The 21,916-nt window shown below is 29.3% G+C and overlaps 7 protein-coding genes across 7 annotated transcripts; 5 read left to right on the top strand and 2 right to left on the bottom strand.

The window, feature by feature from the left end:
* The first annotated feature begins 22 nt into the window (after window positions 1-22).
* LOC103571609 (failed axon connections) lies at window positions 23-5,660 on the top strand. The gene is made up of 4 exons (XM_008549823.3): window positions 23-649; window positions 2,680-3,018; window positions 3,147-3,284; window positions 3,376-5,660. Exons 1-4 carry the CDS (start codon window positions 308-310, stop codon window positions 3,730-3,732), a joined length of 1,176 nt encoding a protein of 391 aa, XP_008548045.1. The 5' UTR covers window positions 23-307; the 3' UTR covers window positions 3,733-5,660.
* A 686-nt stretch (window positions 5,661-6,346) lies between these two features.
* LOC103571610 (uncharacterized) lies at window positions 6,347-8,208 on the top strand. The gene is made up of 5 exons (XM_008549824.3): window positions 6,347-6,880; window positions 6,956-7,117; window positions 7,320-7,527; window positions 7,588-7,783; window positions 7,864-8,208. Exons 1-5 carry the CDS (start codon window positions 6,698-6,700, stop codon window positions 8,054-8,056), a joined length of 942 nt encoding a protein of 313 aa, XP_008548046.1. The 5' UTR covers window positions 6,347-6,697; the 3' UTR covers window positions 8,057-8,208.
* Window positions 8,209-9,904: 1,696 nt separating this feature from the next.
* On the bottom strand, window positions 9,905-13,122 carry LOC103571611 (zinc finger CCCH domain-containing protein 3). Its single transcript, XM_008549825.3, has 6 exons — window positions 11,782-13,122; window positions 11,617-11,714; window positions 11,330-11,513; window positions 11,105-11,263; window positions 10,717-10,912; window positions 9,905-10,581 (listed from the first exon to the last, which is right to left on the bottom strand). Exons 1-6 carry the CDS (start codon window positions 12,894-12,896, stop codon window positions 10,081-10,083), a joined length of 2,253 nt encoding a protein of 750 aa, XP_008548047.2. The 5' UTR covers window positions 12,897-13,122; the 3' UTR covers window positions 9,905-10,080.
* A 131-nt stretch (window positions 13,123-13,253) lies between these two features.
* On the top strand, window positions 13,254-15,427 carry LOC103571614 (uncharacterized). The gene is made up of 5 exons (XM_014442775.2): window positions 13,254-13,639; window positions 13,703-13,875; window positions 14,146-14,515; window positions 14,728-15,107; window positions 15,187-15,427. The coding sequence occupies exons 1-5, from the start codon at window positions 13,434-13,436 to the stop codon at window positions 15,291-15,293; spliced, it is 1,236 nt and encodes a 411-aa protein (XP_014298261.2). The 5' UTR covers window positions 13,254-13,433; the 3' UTR covers window positions 15,294-15,427.
* Window positions 15,428-15,710: 283 nt separating this feature from the next.
* On the top strand, window positions 15,711-17,448 carry LOC103571615 (uncharacterized). Its single transcript, XM_053737477.1, has 5 exons — window positions 15,711-16,009; window positions 16,091-16,266; window positions 16,333-16,669; window positions 16,803-17,170; window positions 17,235-17,448. The coding sequence occupies exons 1-5, from the start codon at window positions 15,852-15,854 to the stop codon at window positions 17,315-17,317; spliced, it is 1,122 nt and encodes a 373-aa protein (XP_053593452.1). The 5' UTR covers window positions 15,711-15,851; the 3' UTR covers window positions 17,318-17,448.
* A 107-nt stretch (window positions 17,449-17,555) lies between these two features.
* Window positions 17,556-19,491, top strand: LOC103571612 (phospholipase A1). Its single transcript, XM_008549826.2, has 5 exons — window positions 17,556-18,218; window positions 18,389-18,537; window positions 18,597-18,773; window positions 18,836-19,111; window positions 19,179-19,491. Exons 1-5 carry the CDS (start codon window positions 17,980-17,982, stop codon window positions 19,409-19,411), a joined length of 1,074 nt encoding a protein of 357 aa, XP_008548048.1. The 5' UTR covers window positions 17,556-17,979; the 3' UTR covers window positions 19,412-19,491.
* A 56-nt stretch (window positions 19,492-19,547) lies between these two features.
* LOC103571613 (5'-AMP-activated protein kinase subunit beta-1) lies at window positions 19,548-21,571 on the bottom strand. The gene is made up of 5 exons (XM_008549827.2): window positions 21,166-21,571; window positions 20,735-21,085; window positions 20,382-20,657; window positions 20,089-20,316; window positions 19,548-20,010 (listed from the first exon to the last, which is right to left on the bottom strand). Exons 2-5 carry the CDS (start codon window positions 20,930-20,932, stop codon window positions 19,864-19,866), a joined length of 849 nt encoding a protein of 282 aa, XP_008548049.1. The 5' UTR covers window positions 20,933-21,085; window positions 21,166-21,571; the 3' UTR covers window positions 19,548-19,863.
* Window positions 21,572-21,916: the final 345 nt, after the last annotated feature.

Here is a 21,916-nt window from a genome sequence, read left to right as displayed (position 1 = left end):
TAATATACCGGCCGGCAAGCACGCAGCCAGTCAGCCCCAGCACACATCCAGACCGACCAGTCCACTCCAATCCAATCCAGTATCCAGTATTCCAGTATTCTGTTCACACATTCAGCATTCAGCTATTCGGCATTTTACATTTACCAGTCAGTATCTAGCGACATTTCGTGCGGTGTGCAGTTTTAACTCCATTATTTTATCCGATTTAAATTTAAATATATCGATATATATTTAAAAGGAGTAACATTTAAATATAATATTATATTGTTGGATTTAATATAATTACAATTGCAAGGAGTTATTAACAATGACTGTGGCAACGGAAGCTGAAAATAACACGGCAGTAGGTGAGAAGGAAAATAAGGAAGTTAAAGATATGAAAGCAGCATTGAATGAAGAGACGCCGCCGGATAATAAGCAGCAGCAAGGTGACGATGAAAAGCCCACGGAAAAAATAGAAAACGAAAAAAAGGAGGACAACGCGGCCACTGATGAAACCGCCATGAAATCAGTATCTGTTCATAAAACCAATTACGACAAGGACACCGTTTATCTTTATCAGTTTTCTCGCACTCCGGTAATACCATCAATGTCGCCCTACTGTCTCAAAGTCGAAACATGGTTGCGACTCAACGATGTTAAATACGAGGTAATTTTTTTTGCTATACTCTATATACTTCTACAATCCAATATTACTATTGATTTTTTTTTAAATTTAATTTAATTTTATTTATGGGTAAATTAAATTCTGAGCTTCTCTATTTAAATATTTTCTGTTGCGAAAAACGTGCTCTAACATCGAATTATATTTTTGGCCATTGGATCGAGTAGAGGACGCCATTCTTACTTTACCTCCCGCTAGGCAGTAGGCATCCTTGACGCATCGTCGTCACCCTCCCATTTTAATATGTTCGGAGTGCTGTTGAGTTGAGCTGAGCTTTTTATAGATCCTTATGGAAAGGTCCGTCCTATCCAGCATTCCATAAGGATTACATATCTACACTATATATACACATATACATATATATATAATACAGCTTGACGATGGATTGCTAAATAAAAGTTTTGTTTGAAAAATCTAAAACAGGCTGAGCGTTTGAAGAAAGTTTACTCCAAGAGAGAACAAAGCATCGCTCTGTTTGTTAAAGAGTACGATATTATATGTACACAGGAATATATACGTATATTTAAGTTGGGTATATGCATTGCATCCCCTCCATGAGCGAAAGAAAAAAGTTGGCTATTGTATTGTATGTATTGATGCCATATATAGAGAGAGTATTACTACTGACATTATCCGTAGGTTCTAAGGATTCAAATGTAACGAAACTGTCAACTTGTCGTAACAATCGAGTTATTTCAGAGCAACAAGTGACGCTTTCTTCATTATAAAATACTATTGTAATTATGTATCTCTTTATTTATGTGCTGTCCTGTTTAATATTATATTATTAATACATATATTATTAAATTATCTGTAATCAGTGTACGTCCCTTGTTGAATGATCAATTCATTCGCTCAACAGTCACGTCTGTTCTCTTTTACTTTATTTTATTTTTTTTCTTACGCTACCCGAATGTCGCTCGCTGTATTGTAAATTAACTCAAGAGATTATTTTAAATCTTAAATGGGATATATATTTCATCGCTAATTCATCGAATGTACGCGGCAACAGCTTAGCTTGTTAACTTTAACAAGCTCCTTTCTATCATTATTAAAACAAATCATTCAATAAGTTAATTAAGTTTATTTGCTACAGTCATGAATGACCACGCCATGTTAATAATAATAATAATCCCGGTCATTATCATCTTACTTACCAGCAAAATATGTGCTATGCTAGTAAATTACATTTCATTTGTCATTAATTGACGCCAAGTGGTGACGTAATGGAGAAATGACTAATTAATTATAGAGATATAAATTTTTAAGACTTAGATTTTTATTATTTGTCATGTCTTTTGTTGGATTAATATTTTATTTTATATATTGTCTAATCATTTGAGGAAGGGAGGGTTATAAAAATTAATTATTTAATTATATAATTTGTATTGAGCGAGTTATTTTATATGGGTTTAAGAGGATTCTCCTCTCAGTCTTTAATGTCTTTTTTATTTCTTTTTACTTCTTTTATATTTTTTTTTTTGGATGCTTAAATGAATGAGGGAGCACATAGCGGTCGCGAAGTGGTGCCCCCACGATCAATACTAGCGCACAGTACAACGATAACAACTACGATGATGGCAACTCCGGAGCCGAATGTGGCGGGGATGTTGCTAAGCAACGGAAGCTGTCTACCATGGGTTCATCGGCCTTCCTCATATATATAATATACTTTTATCCCCCACGCACCCTTCCTTCTCTCTTCCAGCACACAGAGCACTCTGTACTCTGGTACATACTCTGTAATACGCGAATTAAATTCTTTTTCTCGATTAAATGGCAAAATTTCAATACAACTATTCACATTTAACAATCACAGGACGTGTGTAATTTACAATTGCATTATCACACGCTCTATAAAAATATTTAGATATAAATGTATTTAACGGAGCTGTTATTTTTTATTCATCGCTGATGATAGGATTACTCGAGTTATTGATTAAAGAGATGGAATATTCCAATTTATTTTATCTTCAGTATTTAATATATTTATTATTATTTTTTTTCCATTTCAGAATGTCGATCATAAAGTGAAATTCCGCTCGAAGAAAGGCCAGCTGCCATTTGTCGAATTAGATGGAACAGAGATACCAGACAGTACGATAATAATCCGCGAATTGAGCCAAAAATTCCACAAAGACCTGGATGCCAATCTCACTAATGAACAACGTATAATATCTCACGCAATGATCTCAATGATTGAAAATCATCTGGTGTGGGTGGTTACCTCGTGGCGTGCCAAGAACACGGACGCGACTCTTAAAGGATATCGTGTTAATTTACAAAATGCTTTGGGTTCACGTTTGCCCAATGGAATTTTAGCTCTCTTGTTTAAGATTAGCTATTCACGAAAGGTACTGGCTCAACTATTTTATTTACGATTAATCATGAATATTAATTACCGTATTAACTTTTATAGAACTTATAAATTAGGTCAATTAATTATAATAAATAATTTAATTATTATTAATTATTATTCTAGTGCGCAAAGAAAGTGAAAGCTCAGGGATTGGGAGTCCATACTAATGAAGAAATAACTCAATTTGGTTGTGATGATCTTAAAGCTCTCTCTGAATTACTTGCTGACAAACCATTCTTCTTTGGCGATGAGCCTACAACTGTTAGTATTTATTAAATTTCATTTTATCATCATTTGTTTACTCATTTTTTTAAATTTAATTCGTTTTTTTTTTTTTTGTTTAATTTTACAGTTGGATGTCGTAGCATTCGCTCATCTTGCGCAAATACTATACATTGAAAAGTCTGTTCCCTTTGCACTGAGAGACTTTATGCAAGACAACTGCCCCAATCTTGTCGGACACTGTTCACGTATGAAGGAACGATGCTTCCCAGACTGGGATGAAATTTGTAATACACTCGATTTGAATACTCATTTGCCAAAACCACCCAAGGAAGAGACCAAGGAAAGCAAGGAGGAAAAAAAAGAGTCGAAAGACTCAAAGGAAGGTAAGGAGAGTGATGAGGAAAAAGTTGAAAAAGAAAAGGAAGCTGAGAAAGATAAGGAAGTTGAAAATAAAGAGAAAGAAGAAAGAGTAGAGGAAAAATAGATGATTTATTAGTTTATTTATAAACTTCAATAAATCATAAAATTTTAAATTGATGACGGTGAGTGGGGAGTTTAAGACGAGTCAAAGAAATTGATATAATGCGACGCTGAATATAGGAAAATTATATGTATAAGAAAGCAGGATTATGAAGGAATATAATTTCTGCTTGTATCTTTTATTATTATTTTTTTTTTTTTTTAATTTTTTTTATTTTTATATATAAATATATATTATATATTATATATAAAAAATCATATATAGTATTGATATCTTTTTTATATTGATTTTTTTTACTTTACTTTATTATTATTATTAATATTAATATTATATACGAGAAAGCGTTTAAATCTTCACTTTTATTTCATTTTATTGTAGTAATGTTTGGATACTGATAGATCAATCGTATTCAAACACGCAATATAACAACTGCAATAGATTTTTGCCATACACTTGGAATTTTAATGACTTTTTTAAAATAATTATTTAGATTTTAAGTTTTATTTTTTTAATTAAGCTAAATATTATTAATGTACACAATTCATATCTGATAGATATTACGTTACAATTTGATTATTTTGATACAATCATTTTTAAAAATAATAATTATCATGATATATATATTGATTTTAATGATGAATAAACAAATAATTAAATAAAAAACTCATAAATTAGGGTTGTTATGAAGTAAAGGTAAAGATAAAGAAGAAAAAAATGATGAAAAAGTAAAAATAAAATAATAGTTATTAGTTAGAGCTCTCTTTGACCAATAATCAGTCATGCGCTGATGGTGGAAATGAAAAATAAAATGAACGGAAATGAAATAAAAAAAAAAAAGAAACGAGTACCGTTACACGTATGCAAATAACGATGAGTGCAGCAGCTCAAATTATAATAACAAACGAACAAATAATAACTTAAATTTATAATAAAAAAAAATATCGTATCGATAATTTGTCATTTTTCGAATAACAAAAAAGTATTCATTCATAAAAGTCATAATAAATTTGTGATATAAATAATAAAACATAAAAGTTACGATAAAATGACTGTATAATTAATCAATTGCATGCGTCATATTCTAATCAATTCAAAATTTATTGAATAGTGTTAGCTAAAAAACTAAATCCATGACGTCATTAAAGTACAATAAGCATTTCAGTACATTATAATTAAATTTAAAATAAAGTAAATAAAAAAGAAAAAAAAAAAAACGTAAATGATACTCATGCAAAATTTTTTAAGCGCAACGAAAAAAAAACGCTTTCACTTTTGTATGCCGGTGTTGCATTTATAATCGAACAAAAAAAAAAATGATAAAAAAAAGTAAAAAAAAAAAGAAAATATTAATAACAATTTATAATAAATAATTTTATTCATTGTCATCGCCATTCCTTTTTTTTAGCAGTAGATTTTTTTATATGTATATTTTTTACGATGTATTCATTAAGCATTAGACTCATTATTATTATAATTATAATTATATAAAATGAAATTCATCTTTTTTATACATTACTTGACTTATATTATTATTATTTTATTATTATTATTATTATTCATGACGAATCTCATTATGTAAAAAATTATGTTTTTGGTGCATACAATAGCTTAGCAGTGTTTTATATCCACAATTAAGCTTCAACACTTTTTTTTTCAATATATTGACTTACCAAACAATACTTTGATAATTTTTATACTCGATAATTAATGCTTAATAATTAAAAAAAAAAAGTTAACTAACTAATAAACTAATTAAAGAACCATGACAATTAAAATATTTAGTTTGCCAGCTAGTGAATGTTTTTTTTTTTTTTTTTTAATAAAATAACACTGCCATGTCCTTGATACTAAAAAAAGTAACAATTGATATTAACTTTGTTCTAATATATACTTTTTTCGACATGGCACTTGCGAAATACCATAAGACTTTATTATTATTAATTACTATTATTGTATTAATTATTATTATTATTATTATTGTAATTTTTTTTAAAGAGAATAATGACTACTCGCTTCAATCGGACTTGCATTCTGTACGGAGAAAAATGAATTGAAATACAAACAAAATAGTCTAACGAATAATATATAATACACATTAGAATAATTCAATGTGAGTTGAATTTCGGTTTATACTCTCAGTGCTATGTATTTCACTGTCATTATTACACCATCATTTATTGTATCATGCAAAAAAAAATAAACTGTGTTTATAAATAAAATTTTTCTTTAGTTTTTATTATTTTTCTCTATACCCTTGTTCTTGTATGACTGAATGGAGCAGATTGAGACAATTTATAAATTTAAAATAACGAATTTGAAAAAATGCACGTAATGACTTTTCAATTATCTAAATATGCATTTTTTCATTTTTATTCTACTTATATTTTATTTATTAATAATTTTAAATTTATCTGATGTCTCACATTCTGTCACACTCATTAATATATATTTATATATAACTATAGTAAGTAAGCAAATGATAAAAAAGTGAGCTGAATTTATCGACGTAAATATAAAATGAATGAGAAACAGAGCGGAGCATTGCCAGCTGGCAGGAAAGAAGACAAAACATTTCTGTTTATCAATAATGATAAGGATGAGAGCATATGAGCATGAGCATAAGAGGTAACAGACAACGACATCAAGTGCAACTTGACTTTTAGTGTTAAAGTCAAGTAATATCTGTATTATATATGTCTACATATATATCTATACATCATAAAAAAAGAGCAAGGCCTTCATTCGCCGACTGACAACTACGCGTTGCACTGACATCCTCCCACTTCTGCTAAAATTTATTGTAAATCAAAAAACTACCAAGTTCGATACTTACAATTACGATTACTTCTGACTCTTCCATCAGTTTATTTATAACTACACAACAATCACCTAAAACTTGAAATATCTAATGACTGTGAAAATAATTTATTAATTAATAAATAAATAAATAAGTTAATTAAAAACAACGATGGCTGTGGAAATTTTTGACGAGGATCATCTTGCAGTAAGTGCTATAGTGACTATTGGAATGCAGTTGATATTTTTCTCAATTGCCGCAACATTTCAAATGGACAAGGTCACTGATTTTGCTGGAGGAATGAATTTTGTTATCATTGCCCTGCTGACGTTTTTTCTTGGTCAGGAAGGAAAGGTTCGTTGCTATTTATACTCATTAATTATTACGTAATGCAGGAATGCAGGAAAACTTGATTATTTATAATTCCAGGTTTATGACAGCAGACAATTAATGGTGACAATATTTGTTTGCCTGTGGGGAGTAAGATTGTCATCGTATTTGCTCTATCGGATACTGAAAATCGGGCGTGATAAAAGATTTGATGACAGACGAAGTAATGTCATCAGATTTGCTGTCTTCTGGACCTTCCAGGTGAGCTGTTAAAACTTGAACATGTAGATAAGAGTAAATTATCAGATGTCTGAGTACTTAAGGCCTTATTAAAACTTTTACACGCTGTTCACACGATTATACACTCAATACCTGACACTTGAAGCCGTAGCAATGGCAAAGGTGTTATGTTCATGTAGTTTTTTAAGTATTATCAATGTCAATGATAATGGTATAATTACAGGCTTTTTGGGTTTACATCGTAAGTCTTCCGGTGATGATTATAAATTCACCACGTCACAGATTCCCGCTTTCACCTAAAACTATGACAACTTTAGACAGCGCTGGTACTGGACTATTTATCATCGGTTTGCTCGCTGAAACTTACGCTGATCTTCAGAAGTTTGCGTTCAGACAGGATCCGCACAATAATGGAAGATGGTGTGATGATGGTAAATTATTTCAATAAATTTATTCCAGTACAGTAATAATAATAATAATAAATATTTTAGGATTGTGGGGAGTATCAAGGCATCCAAATTATTTTGGTGAAATAGTACTTTGGTGGGGAATTTTTATAATATCCTTAAATGTCATTGAAGGATTTGAGTGGATTGTAATAGCCTCGCCTATTTTTACAACATTTATAATACTATTTTTGTCGGGAATGCCATTACTTGAAAGAGCAGCCGATGAAAGATATCGAGAGTAATTATAAATATAATTTAAAATAATATTTCATTTAAATTTCAGAGGATACTAAATTTAAATTACATTTTTTTATTTAGTAATGCAGAGTATCGACAATACAAACAATCGACGTCACCGTTGATTCCAATACCATCAGCGATCTACTCGGAAGTACCTGGATTTATGAAATTTATCTTGTGCTGTGAATTTCCGTTGTACAATTCCCTTGACGTCAAGCCACGATCAGCCGTCACAGAATCAACTTCGATTAGCCTCGCTGCGTCCACGTAGCTATAAATCCACGTCAGGTATCTGCTGCGATTCCTGGCGTGCTTATAACTTATCAAATTTATAAATTTTTAGTTCATCATTTATTATAAGCTTGTTATTTTTCCTTTACAATTAAATTTATTTTGTATACAAATGTATACCCATTATTTTTATTTCGTATTACGCACAATTTTTTATTTTACTGTCATCTAAGATCAACAACTGACTTATCGAACTAATCTTGATACCAACGATAAGGATAATAATCCAGAAATATTTTTTTAAATTTATATATTTTTAATTTTAATAATTATATTTATTTATAATCATGTCTACGAAAAATTTCAACGATTTATTTAAACGATAATAACAATCGAAAATCTTTTTGAGATTATATACAACAAAAAGATGTATATATATTAATGTTAAAGCTAACGTAAAGATTATGCGAATTGCGCAAATAACTTTGATTGCCAATGATCAATACAAATACATCTCACAATATTGGGTGCCAAGTTAAATCAAAATCAAAGGCCCCGGACTTCCAACTTCTTCCAAAAAAAAAAAAAAAAAAAAAAAAAAAACAAACAAAAATCAAATAGAAGAAAAAAATTTCGAGAATAAAAAAATCTAATGATTTTTATTAAAATTAAATGTTACGGTACAATCGTATGACAAATTGTCAAATGTCCATTAGACCGGAGTACTTAAATACGAATAGTCATATCAAATAGTATTATTTAAATTAATCTTTAATGGTTTAGATTAAAAGTAAAGTTAGTGTGATATGAGCTACGTCTTGAATGACGGAAATCTTCAAACTTCCAATTCCAACTTAACTGGTTAGTAGTTCTTAATAATTCATTATCACTGTTTTAAATTAACTAATGCTTTATTAATGCACAAATAATTATAATGTTGACTATTGATTATAAGGGTTCTGTAACATTTAATCCGAGGACAAAATTACTGGGTGATAAAAAAGCGAATATAAATAACCGACTGGCATAATGACATTTAATAAATATGATAATTAAAAGAGTTCGATAATTTTTATAAAAAGAAAATACTTGAAAATTTATACATAAGAATTTTAAAAAGTTCTTGGTATGTATTAAAAAAATTTTTTTTCCAAAGCATCAAAAATGTTAAATTTTTAAAAATTATTTTGTTGAAATGATTTTGTCCTCGGGTAATTAGTCGCGGCACCAATTACAAGGGATGTTATACTGAAATTGCACTTTTATCTATTAAAATTTCTCATTACTAATATCATAAATATATATAAAAAATAAAATATAGCGTGAGAAGAAATTTACTAATCTTTCTTAATTAAATTTTTAAATATCTAATTAAAGAGAAAAAATTTTTTATGTTTCTAAATTTTTATCTTGAACTTAATAGAATAAGGTGCCGACTAAATGAATCTCTCCACTTGGTTTTTTATCTTCAATAGTTACGAGTGAGATTAATAATAATAAAAATTTTCTACTTATAATCAATCTTTAATAATTAACCCATGCTATTAAAATTTTTGAAGCACTTTATCGCGTAGAAATTAATAATTTCAGTAAAACATTCCCTTGATATTCAAATTTAAATAGAGAAGGAATTAAAATAAAAATATATATAAAAAATCTAATGTATACCATATAAATATATATATATATATATATATTTTTGTATTGATTCCTCTGTATTAAAAAAATTACCTGTATAGACTTGTTAAAATTTAGCCAAATTATCGCCGCATAGAAATAACAAACGACTTAAAGCTAATGAATTTATTAATAGATAATAATAATTAATAATTATAACAATAATATGTAGATGTCATTAAGGAAAAGAGTTGTATTAAGACTCTAGAAGCTCACTTAAAAAAATTTCTTTATTTCTTATAAATTTGTACATCTTATTAATAGTAATTGTTGCCTACTTATCAATTAATTAATAATAATAGTAAATTAAGACCTACAATAAGCAAAAAAATGAAAAAATAATGGTAGATTTAGTTGTAACCGTATAGTAAAACGAAATGTAAGTCATCAAATAGGAATATAGGCAGGTAAAGGTCCAATTGGTTGCCTTTTGAAACTAAAATTTATACTATCAGGCTGTGAGGATTTATCTGGTTGCTGTTGATGTGCGTTACTATTATTTTCAATGACAACAGATGAATCAAGTGCTACTGATGGATGATTTTGTTCAGAATCAGACAAATGTGACTTTATTATTTTTAGTTTTTTAAATATATTTATCTTTTTTGAGGCTAATGTGTCGTCAAAACAATCATCATTATCGTAATAACGTTTTTTAGTATCATCCCGTATCGACAATGCGTTGGAAGACGAAGGAGCATCTGATTTTTCGTTATCAATTGCCGGTTGCTTATTGAATGTGGTTATGGCTTTAGCTTTTTTCTTAGTAAAAACTTTTGGATTTTGTGCTGTCGTTGAGGATTTATGAGGATAAGGACAATTCTTACCTTTTGAACACTTTTCTGTTTTTTCAAACTCCGGGCAGATGTTTGTATGCCGCTCTTTGCACTGTGGATAAATTATTTGAGACAGAAAAAATATCATGAGTATTCAAGTGTTACAGTAAACTTCAGTATGAATAAAAAAAAAATTAATTAAGTATCGGAGATTAAAATTTTTATGATAAATTTCATCAAGTATTACCTGGTCACCCTTTCCACAGTATCCTTGTAAAAATGGTATACATATTGGAGTATTTGCAGAGACTTTGACGTGGAGATATTGACAGGAATCGCGAACACAACAGCCATCCAGAAAATATTTACATGTTGGCATTTTTTCCGGGCCGACGTCATGCGAAAGGCGACAATTATCTAATAGACATTTACCTTGGAGGAAGCTATTGATTATAAAATAATATATTTAAATCAGTAGTCTTTAAATACCAAGAGAACGAGAATAGTTCGAATGGTTCGTAAATTCTCGAGTTATTTGAAAATTGACGAATAATTCGATTCAATTAAATTCCCTACTAAATATATATTTAATTAAATTGTATCAGCTGATTAAAAAAAAAAAAAGGAAAACGCACTTTTTACAAAGAGCAACTTGTTTTTTGTCATGTACTTTAGGACAAGTTCCTTCATTGAATTTAGCGCAGAATCCAAACCGTTGGAAGAGCAAACAAGGTTGATTATTTTTAGTCATTTTGTGCCGCAAAATCTGGATTGATCTTTGTTTCACTCGATTACTGCAAAATTATAATTAAAATTTTAAATTGTGTTAGTGTTATTCAACATTTTAAAATATCAGTTACCTTAGGAAATTTTTGTAATTAGATCTTTGCAATAGTGTAGTTGTCGTTGCCGAGTCTTTATTCACAACTACTTTTGTACTGATACTTTTCAAATTTGTTATTTTGCTATTAGATTTTATTTGCCTATATATATTTTTGCTACGATAATTATTTATACTATTTCGATTGACAGTATTGAATTTTTCTGCAATAATTAATTAAATAATTATTATTATATGTAATTGTAAGAAAAAAATTTATCATAGTAGAATAAAAATAAATAAATAAATAAATGCTATCAATTTTACTCAATAATGATTGACTACTGCCACTGCTCTTAACAAGTTGTGACTTTGATGACTTATACATCACACCATCAATTTTAATTAAATTCGTATTTGTAGACCTAAAAAAAAAATAAACTCTGTAAATAAAAAAAATTTTAACAGGTAAAAATCTAAAATTTTATTTACCTGGCAGGTTTACACCTGGAAATCCGATTTTTATTAACTATTTTTTTCTTTTCCACTTTAGTCCTATCAAGTTTATATTTATTATCCGAAGACGAGCATCCTACATTACTCTTCACTCTACTGCTGGTACCCGCAAGACCACGCGTATTTATTTTCTTATATTGACTAAAATTATTGATCTTGGGTAATTTCACAGCAACTGGGGATGATTTCGTAACAGCACGTGGATTTATTTTTTTATACTGATTCAAATTTAGCTTAAGCGATTTCCCAGCAACTGGGGATGACTTAGCAGCGACACGTGGATTTACTTTTTTGTATTGGCTCAAATTATTGAGCTTAAGTGATTTGGTAGCAGATGGCAATTTTTTGGCTGCCTGATCCACAGGACTTAATCTAACTGACTTGGTAACTGGACTAGTCGACACCACTTTCCTAACTTGCTCCAGGTTTAATTTTACTGGTGACTTTTTAACCACCACTGGAATTTTTTTAACCGGTGAATTGTTTAAAACAAATTTAGTAACCGGTTTTACGCGAATTAATTTACGCTTTGATATCGAAATCAGTGACGGCGAACTTTTTTTAACATTTATACTTTTAGTATTAATATTATTTAAACTTTTATTATTATTTATTAAAACTCTTTTATTATTAACATTATTACTTAAAAATTTTCTAGTATTATTAACAATATAATTATTATGATTATTAATGATATTATTTTTCGATATCAAAGTTTGTTTGCTAACAAATTTACTAGGAGATAAAATAGATATTGGAGTTTGTTGCTGCACATCAGGTACTTTGGACTTTAATTGTTGGATTAATTTTGGATTTACGTAAACAGATTTTTGAACATTTAATTTTGAATTAACACTAAGTACATCAGGTACACTAGGTACATTGTGACTTAATTGTCTGACGTGTTGGATTTGCTGCTGATTAATTTTATTAAACTGCGACGCAGACAACGAATTAACCATTTTCGGATTAAAATGAACAGCGACATTCAACTGGACATTTGGATTAATATGAATGAAATTTTTTTGCTGGTTATTAAAAGACGGATTTATGTAAATATTAAAAGGTTTATCGTTTACTTCACTTGGCATCTTGATCAACTTCTGAGTATTTGTAAATATTTATAAAAAATAAAATTTTTTAAAAAATATTAAAATAATTAAAGCATCAGTAAGATCAGTGATTTATTGTCACTTATTAAGTACTATCGAAGCACGATTTAAGTTTATGTTAACTGGACACAGACACTTTTGTCCTTTAGGTCAAATAGAAGCAGAAAACTGAAGATGGCTGACGTTGATCTGATGAATCATATGGACAAGTCTCGATACTTCTGTTTTAAAACGGAAATAAACAGCGACATCTACTGATAATGATTTTATTGCGCATGTTTGATATGTCCTTGAATTTTTTAATTTTTTTGTGATATATTTGTATAGATATATATATCAGATATTTATCAGATTTAACTGGGACAGAGTGAAACGAGGAGCAGGAAAAATAACTTTGATGTAAACAAACATGTTGTAACCTAAAAATTTTTTAAATATTTATTATTTTAATTTATCTTTTATTTATTTATCGTTTTAAATTTAATTTTTAATTATTTATCAATTTTAAATTTGAATATGTCATTGCGGGTAAAAAAAAAGATAATAAATTCTGATAACTGCAAAGTTAAAAAAAATAATATCAAGAGAAAGAAAAAAATACATAATAAAGAAAATGATAATGAAAATTCAAAAGATATTTCCATATTGTCTTATGATAACTTAAGATCCATATTTTCTTATCTATTAGCCCGTGATCTGTGGAACTCATCAGCAGTCTGCAGGTAAATGTTTATTCTAATTATTTATTAAATTCAGTTGGTTAATTTTTCAATTTTCATTATCAGACTTTGGCTGGATGTCGCGAAACGTGAACTGGACACAAGAGGTGTTGTTGTCAAAGCTGGAGCTTTTGATGCTTTATATAAACAATGTGGTAGCAGTACACATTTTACAAATTATTTAACAAATAAACCGATGCTTGGTTTATTTTTTAATTCATCTGATTGCGAATATCCAGGTACTTAAATAAAAATTTTTTTATTTATTCAGACCTTGATACTTTTGTAAACATTTAGTTCGTTTTCTCATTCAATGTACTTTTCGAAAAGTTACGCCAACTATCTTATTTACTCTCTGCTATCTCCAGTTTGTCCCAGGAATTGAATATGTCACAAATTCTCGTTATCACTCTTACTGGGAATTCACTTTTACATTTACAGTTTCATATCCTAATTTTTTTATGCTCCTTATTAATTATAAATATTAATATTTGAAATTATATTTTCAGAATGTGCTGCAAAATATTTTCCATTAGATAGTTACTGTATATCAATATCAAATTACGGAGTGATATTAAATAATGAAGAACTTGAGAATGTACGAAATTACTCGGCATTTACATTTTTACCAGACGATCCGGACGTTGACATTGATTTGATAACAACAAATAACTTGTCGATGATACTGACCAATAAAAAGAGAGGAAGATTCAAATCTGTGAGCACGGCATTTTGGCGGTCATACGGAGCATCTATTGGTGCTGTCTATCAATCATTTCGTACATCCGTCAGGCGTCTTAGACAAGTCAAATGTGTTATAATATTTATGAATGAAACTGCTGAGTGTTTGCTCGAGCCGACGATACCTGACATATTTGAGTAATTGTCATTTTTACTTTTTTTAATTTAAGGACATTCTCAGAGACAAGTCTCTATGTAATTTTTATAGATTTTCTATCAAATTTTTAATGACAGTTGAAAATCATTAAATATTATTTAAAAGTGGGACTCAGTGTTTAAGAACGCCCTTAAAAAATAATTATAATTTACAATATTCAAATTAAACCCATAAATTTTTCAAAATATTACAGCAAAAAGGTAAAAGTTGTGTGGGGTGGAGTCTGCACAAATATATCAGTCATGTCAGTATGTAAACCCGGTACAAAGACAACATCAAAACCACTCTGGCTAGGTTTGTTAATATCAGGACGTAATGTCAGGTGCTGGTCTACTATTTTAACTGAAGAAGATAAAACCGACGAAGATATCAGAGCAAAACTCATTGAATTAAAAGAACGAGTTGATTTACTTAAACATACTGTTGCATTTATGTTCGCGTGTGTCAGTCGCGGGTCAGAGTATTATCTTGGACGCAAGAATGTCGAGTCGTCGATTTTCAAAAGTATTTTCCCCGACATACCTTTGACAGGAAGTTTTGGAAATGGCGAATATGGAACTTATAGTTTAAGAAGTAACTATTTTTACTTATCACTTTATGTAATTAAGTCGCAAATAATTATGTAAATTAATTTTAAAAATTTATTTGACAGATAATCATAACGGCGAGGGAATTTATCACCAATTTTCAACGACTTTTATGATACTTTCATATGGTATTGCAGCAAGAAGAGAAACTCGTAATGGTGCCAGTTATTAAAAACGAATCACTTGTATATAATAAATTATTTCGTAATTAAATATACAATAATATATATATATATAAATATATATAAGTATTAATTTATTATCAATTACTTAGACTTCAATATTTAATAAAAATTTTTTATACTTTTTAAATGTAACAGAATTTAATAAATATTAATTATTGTATTTATTAATAATTACTCGCTGATATATATATTTAAAAGTTTATGTATGAAAATCTTATGGTGTTCGAACAATAATTTTACGTATTATTAAAATTGTAGGGAAGACAAAAAAACATTAGAATTTGATTATTGATCAATTTTTGACGTTTCGTCACTTTCATTGCGATTTGAATGATATTTAAAAGTGTTTTCAAGATGATTGCGACATCTGTCATGGTAAATCTCAATCAAGTTGCCTTGCAACATCTGTCATGTATGTGCTCCATTTACATAAATAACAAAACTATGTACATAAACAATGTCTAAATTATAAATTAAATGATTTTTTAAAATTCGAATTTTCCAGAACCGCTAACGTTGAATTTATAAATTTAAATTAAAACGACATGGCTCCGAAGAAAAACAAAAAAGCTCAAGATGATGTTGACAAACAATTGTCTGATGTAAATAATTATTTAAACGTAACTTATTCATATGATTTAATACGGTATATTTTTTCTCATTTATCTGGACGGGAACTCAGTAATTCTTCAAAGGTTTGTAAGTAAGTTGACCGAAATTTAAAAATTTTTTTATGTAAATAAATTTTATGTCAGCTGTCAATAATAAATTGAATTGTTTGTAGACTTTGGCGTGATGCAGCATTTCGTGAACTTAAGACACGTAAAGTAGTTTTAAATTTTAGTCCATTTAAAAAATATTTCAAACCCAATGGCAGTCCAAATAAACATTTTGACGATACGCTTACCAACAAACCAATGATTGGTTTACTATTTTCTACGCCTCGTTGCAAACTACCTGGTAATTATTGTCAATAATTAAAATTAAGTAAATTATTTTATTTAAAAATGAATTTAATTATTGCAGAATGTCTGCCACCACATGTACCATCATCGTGTGTTTGTTTGTCAATTAAAAATTATGGATTGATTGTAAACAATACCGATTATGAAGACGCAAAAAATTTAGTTGCCTACACATTTTTACCAGAGGACCCAGAGGTTGACATAAATTTATTCATACGCAACCGCGTGGAGAAAAAAAATAAAGATATTCAAAAAAATATTTTTGAGGTACCCAATCTACGGAGTTTATTTGATTTAATTTGCGACGATAAATCGACAATTAAAAATGTCAAGTGTATAATTATTTTCGTAATTGATAATAATCCGTTTACTTTCATCGACGTTCCTACTTTCGTCCGGTAAGAAATATAAATGATTTATTTATTAAATACGTTTATGAATAGAAAAATTTTCAGGTGTCTGTTGCTTTTATTATCATCATTATAGTAATTAATTAATTAATCAGTTACATATTTACTTATTTATTTACAGAAATAACAGAATAGCAATATGGGGTGGCGTAGTAAACAAATTTTCGTGTTCGGTATCTGGCTCAACGCTCACAGACACAAATTTTATGGGAGTTGTAATTTCTGGTGATAACGTAAGAAGCTGGTCGACTATTTTAACTCAAGATGACGAAACAGACGAATCTGTGATAAATAAATTAACAGAATTAAAAAAAAATATTAAATTACTTAAACATTCAATTGGATTTATGTTCAGTTGCGTAGCTCGCGGTTCCGGTTGGTACGATAGACGTAAAAATGTTGAGTCGAGTATTTTTAAAAATTTGTTTCCTACCGTACCTTTGATAGGAAGTTTTGGTAATGGAGAACTGGGTTCCTGTTCAATTTCCGGTACGTTTTATCAATTACTCACTCACTCTATATATAAATTAATTAAATAATTTATTTATTTTAGAAAAACCTGAAGATGATAAACGTCTTGTTGATCTTCACCATCAGTATTCGACGACAATTATGATTTTAACTTATGGAAAATAAATATTTATTTTAATTATTATCAATTATTTATATTTTTTATAGTCTTTAATAAGAAAAAGATTAAATTCAAAAATATAAATATTAAAATTAATTTTAATTAAAAGATTAATTTTATTAAATAAACATTTTAAGATACGAGTAAACTTGTCTTGTCACTAAGGTATAAATAATAATGAGTTTTTAAATAAACCTTTGGTAAATATCATGGAAAAAGTCGACGACACGTTCAAAATATCGTATAAGCTAAGATATCACAATATATATGCATATATATAAATCGCGCGTGGTGTTTTTACTTAACTAGGTGTAGACCCGAAGTCCTATGAATAATTTAAAATAAAAAACTACCGCTGGGTTAGACTATTTATTGCTTAACAGCGTTTCCGCATGAAATGATAAAAAATATAACCTGGAGATAATAGAGTCTAAAAAATAAAAGTGGGCCATTGAAGAGGGTACTTAAATTAGTATTGATATCGCTGGACTATAAATGGCTGATTGAGGTACCCTGACCGAGCAGTATAATTCAATCAGTTGTTGTTAGTAATGCATATTAGTTACACTATTAAATAGTTAATTATTTTTCTTAACGGATTAATTGTTAAATAAAATTTATCGGTCTGCTTAAATCTCACGTCTCAAAGTCTTGATCCAGAGAAATAATGAAAATATTTATTGCTGCGAGTTCATTCGTTTGTGGTTTGTTGCTACCATGGAATCTTATTTATGCTCAAAGTACTGAGAGTTTGTTGCGCGAAAAGTACGATGGGTATGGAGAGGATTGGATTTTCATGCCGGATGGCAACGATCAGCCCCAGGTCGCTGTTCTGAAGGGACACGATCCAGAGCCTGTCAATCGGGGATTCCTAGACGAGGCTGTCACGTTTCTTTTATTTACCAAGTAATTTTTTAATTATTTAATTAAGTAAATAATTGATATCTTTGATTTTTTATAATCTTTGATGTCATGTTATTGATGTAAAGATATTCAACGATTATTTTTTTAATTATTCAATACCTGATAAGACAACAATTTAAATAAATAAATATTTTTAAAAATTATTATCAAAGGTATGGTCCTGCAAATGGCTCCGTATTGTACACTGATAACGCTGATTCAATTAAAAACTCTGGTTACTCACCACAACGGCCAACTAAATTTATCACACACGGATGGAAGTCAAGCGCACTTAGTACTGGGCTCATTAATTTGAAAAATGGTATTAATACTTGAATTTAAAATATATTTTTTAAATTAATAAACTTGTAATTTTTATAGCTTACTTGAAAAAATACGACTACAATGTAATTCTCGTCGACTGGGAACCGATGGCATCGAGTACGTTCTATTTAGGGCCCATGAAGAATACGGCCCAAGTCGGAGCCCGTGCTGCAGAACTTTTGGACTACTTGGTCCAAGAATTCGGAGCTGATTTAAATGACATGCATTTTCTCGGTAAGACTGATTGATTTTAAGTAAAAACTGGTTTATTTGTTAAAGTATTTGAATAAATTCAGGACATTCGCTTGGAGCGCATGTCGCTGGTAACGCGGCTTCTTCAGTAAAAGCTGGAAAAATAGCTCGAGTAACTGGACTAGACCCAGCATTGCCAGGTTTCCATGCAATAATGCCAGCAAGTGGACGTTTAGATGCTACGGATGCCAAGTTCGTGGATGTAATTCATTCTTGTGGAGGCATTTTGGGATTCCTGCAGCCACTTGGTACCGTTGATTTCTATCCTAATGGAGGTATTGCAGTACAACCGGGATGCTGCTGTATGCCAGAAATTACAGGTTTGATTAATATTAAATAGTCGAGTTAATTAATATTTTTACTGGTAATTTTATAAATAATTAACAGAGGCTTGTAGTCATGGCAGAGCTTACGTTTATTATACAGAAAGTATTCTTTCTGAAGATGGTTTATTAGCATCACAATGCAGTGACTGGGACGCATATCAAAAAGGTGATTGCAGTGATTCTCCAATAGCCTTTATGGGAGAAAATGTTGATCAGTCATCAAAGGGAACTTATTTTTTGAGAACACGCTCACACCCACCTTATGCTATTTCGCAAAATTCTAATAATGTTTGAGTCTATTTTATCTAATCTAATCTAATATAAATATTTATTTTTAATTGTAAGAAATATAAAATAAAAAAATGAATCAATAAACTAAATAATTTATAAATTGATCTCTATTATTATTTATTTTTTTTTTCAGAAAAAAATATATATTATTCTTATTTATATCTAATCAAAAACATAATAAGATTACATGAAAAATAATAAATATCAAATTATAATAATTATGACAATAAAATTGCTAATATTGATAATTAATCTTTAAATGAAATCTCATTCGTTAAATGATTTTATCTTAAATTCTTTCTGTTAACGATTAAATATTAGACCTCATACCTAACAAAATAAAATACAAATCTTAATTAAAATCATACCATGATTCTCTACAACAAAGATCGATGTGATCGTATTGTCGTCCATCAATCATACAAATGGCAATAAAATATTTATTATTATTATTTTTATATCGGCTTGTACAGCAGAGTTGTGACGTATTTTTTACGATAACGATGAGTTGCTGACAATACCATTACGCTTTCTTTTATGCTCAGAGCATAAAGATGATTTAGCATTACGTGATTTGGTTCTGGCAAGAGTGTTGGTTCACACTAAAACACCAATTATTGATAGTAATAACAGTAATTAATTAATTAATTAATTAAGAGTCTAGACATTCAAATACATACTGATAGTGGTGTGTCTTTATTTAAAATGACTTGCAGTAAATGAGGCGGCAAAACCGGTGGTCCAGGTACTCTGTCCCAAGGTTTCTGTGCCGGAACTTCTTGACAAAATTCCGTTTGTATGCTACTTGAACCTCCTTCACTGTCTTTAGCAAGAGCTTGGAATACCTCAAAGTCTGATTTTCTTACAGTAACAAGATTATTTTTCTTTCCTTCATTATCAACATTTTGCTATCGACATAAAATAAATAATTTATTTTTATCATAAATATTTTATATGAAGACCAGGAACTTACAATAGTAGGATCACATTTCCATTCACCATCGACGTAAAATTTATACTCGTGGTCTCCAAGAGGCAAGTCGATGATCGTAACAAAATCTCCATGACTGTTGACCATCGGAATTTTCCTCCACTGTGTAAATGAACCACCGATGTAGACTTCCTTGCCACCACCTTCCCATTTGAATACAGTTGGTAAAGATTTTGGTGGATCCGGTGACTGTACAACGATTTTACTGCCTTCGGAAATGGTATTTGATCTTGGCCGTCCTGGATCTTCATCGTCTTCCTAATGAATGCATAGAAAAACAATACGTGCTATACTTATTTTATTATTACAAGTAAATATCAGTAATTGAATGTAACCTTTGATAAATATGGCTCTTCCTCCTCATTAGAAGTTTGGAAAACTAATTTTTTGTTTGGTTTTTTCGAGAATGTAAATGCTTGACCATCTCTACCAGGCGAGGGTGGCGGATGATCTTTGCTCTGTCGATGTGTGTCCTTAGTTATTGCACTTCCATGGTGATGATGACCTGGCTGATTACTACCAGCATTACCCATTGTTGACTTTTAATTATCAAACGTACGTTTATCACAAGTAATTTATTCGTTTTTTAGTGACGACGCTGACTGTAGATGTATATTTTATTTTTTCTAGGTGAATGTTATCGATAATGTCACGTAGACACTCACGCCAGCTATTGAATCTTAAATCTTAAATAAAATTACATTTAGTTAATGACATTGTTTACCTCTAGTTGTTTACATCATCCTTTATTCAATTAATTACTTACCTAGATAAATTATTTGTAAAAAAAAATTCCCATGTGAATATTTATGATTTTACGTAATTAATTTTATGAACAATTGTTGTCTGTTTGTGAGGAATAATTAATTAAATGAAAATAATTATTTAGACCACCGGAGTATCAGCTGATTGCGTGATAGTATAAAACGTCACAGAGAATTTACAATTTAATAATAAAATATTGTCGGGTACAATGATTATGATAAATTGTAAAGAAAGATGACATTTTTAAAACTGGTTGCTGAGTAATTATTTGAGAAAATTCATTCGCATTGAATTTATTTATAAAATACTTAATTTATTAATGAGTAGAGATATATTTAGTTTTATTGACATTACATAAAAATATTTTGTGGATTTAATGCAGGCAGAGATGTATATAAATTTTTTTAAAGTTGGCAAGTGAACGATCGCCAGAGGGCAGAGTCGTCCATTAATTAAAAGAGTGCATTCCAAAATGCGCCGCAGCAGTTGTAACAGTGAAAGAGCAGCGTAATAGCAGCACGATTTTTGCGCAACACGCGTTTTTTTTTTAAATATTTTAATATTTCTATCAGATCCTGCCGCTATTTTATTTAGATTTACAATTTAAAATTTTTCTCCCATTTCTAATAAGTTATTTCTTGAATATTTAAACTTACCGCGCAAATAATAAGAATAATTAATGAATTATTTAAAAAAATAAAAAATTTCGATTATCCTTTTTAGTCAAATTAATATAATCATTGATACTAATA

The sequence above is a fragment of the Microplitis demolitor genome, chromosome 3, assembly GCF_026212275.2.
Source record: "Microplitis demolitor isolate Queensland-Clemson2020A chromosome 3, iyMicDemo2.1a, whole genome shotgun sequence".
Classification (NCBI taxonomy): Eukaryota; Metazoa; Arthropoda; class Insecta; order Hymenoptera; family Braconidae; genus Microplitis; species Microplitis demolitor.
The sequence above is the reverse complement of the archived record's forward strand: the minus strand, read 5'-3'. Positions and strand labels throughout refer to the sequence as shown.

Excerpts from the sequence above, each read along its gene's own strand:
- LOC103571609 (XM_008549823.3), top strand. The coding sequence starts at position 308 with ATGACTGTGGCAACGGAAGCTGAAAATAACACGGCAGTAGGTGAGAAG. Across the intron at positions 650-2,679 it reads TCAACGATGTTAAATACGAG|AATGTCGATCATAAAGTGAA; the intron begins GTAATTTTTTTT and ends TTTCCATTTCAG. Across the intron at positions 3,285-3,375 it reads TTGGCGATGAGCCTACAACT|TTGGATGTCGTAGCATTCGC; the intron begins GTTAGTATTTAT and ends TTAATTTTACAG.
- LOC103571610 (XM_008549824.3), top strand. The coding sequence starts at position 6,698 with ATGGCTGTGGAAATTTTTGACGAGGATCATCTTGCAGTAAGTGCTATA. Across the intron at positions 6,881-6,955 it reads TTCTTGGTCAGGAAGGAAAG|GTTTATGACAGCAGACAATT; the intron begins GTTCGTTGCTAT and ends TTATAATTCCAG. Across the intron at positions 7,118-7,319 it reads CTGTCTTCTGGACCTTCCAG|GCTTTTTGGGTTTACATCGT; the intron begins GTGAGCTGTTAA and ends GTATAATTACAG.
- LOC103571611 (XM_008549825.3), bottom strand. The coding sequence starts at position 12,896 with ATGCCAAGTGAAGTAAACGATAAACCTTTTAATATTTACATAAATCCG. Across the intron at positions 11,264-11,329 it reads AATTACAAAAATTTCCTAAG|TAATCGAGTGAAACAAAGAT; the intron begins GTAACTGATATT and ends ATAATTTTGCAG. Across the intron at positions 10,913-11,104 it reads CAAGTTGCTCTTTGTAAAAA|CTTCCTCCAAGGTAAATGTC; the intron begins GTGCGTTTTCCT and ends TATAATCAATAG.
- LOC103571614 (XM_014442775.2), top strand. The coding sequence starts at position 13,434 with ATGTCATTGCGGGTAAAAAAAAAGATAATAAATTCTGATAACTGCAAA. Across the intron at positions 13,640-13,702 it reads AACTCATCAGCAGTCTGCAG|ACTTTGGCTGGATGTCGCGA; the intron begins GTAAATGTTTAT and ends TTTCATTATCAG. Across the intron at positions 13,876-14,145 it reads ATCTGATTGCGAATATCCAG|AATGTGCTGCAAAATATTTT; the intron begins GTACTTAAATAA and ends TTATATTTTCAG.
- LOC103571615 (XM_053737477.1), top strand. The coding sequence starts at position 15,852 with ATGGCTCCGAAGAAAAACAAAAAAGCTCAAGATGATGTTGACAAACAA. Across the intron at positions 16,010-16,090 it reads AATTCTTCAAAGGTTTGTAA|ACTTTGGCGTGATGCAGCAT; the intron begins GTAAGTTGACCG and ends AATTGTTTGTAG. Across the intron at positions 16,267-16,332 it reads GCCTCGTTGCAAACTACCTG|AATGTCTGCCACCACATGTA; the intron begins GTAATTATTGTC and ends TAATTATTGCAG.
- LOC103571612 (XM_008549826.2), top strand. The coding sequence starts at position 17,980 with ATGAAAATATTTATTGCTGCGAGTTCATTCGTTTGTGGTTTGTTGCTA. Across the intron at positions 18,219-18,388 it reads ACGTTTCTTTTATTTACCAA|GTATGGTCCTGCAAATGGCT; the intron begins GTAATTTTTTAA and ends TTATTATCAAAG. Across the intron at positions 18,538-18,596 it reads GCTCATTAATTTGAAAAATG|CTTACTTGAAAAAATACGAC; the intron begins GTATTAATACTT and ends TAATTTTTATAG.
- LOC103571613 (XM_008549827.2), bottom strand. The coding sequence starts at position 20,932 with ATGGGTAATGCTGGTAGTAATCAGCCAGGTCATCATCACCATGGAAGT. Across the intron at positions 20,317-20,381 it reads GGAAATGTGATCCTACTATT|CAAAATGTTGATAATGAAGG; the intron begins GTAAGTTCCTGG and ends TTATGTCGATAG. Across the intron at positions 20,011-20,088 it reads ATAAAGACACACCACTATCA|TGTGAACCAACACTCTTGCC; the intron begins GTATGTATTTGA and ends TTGGTGTTTTAG.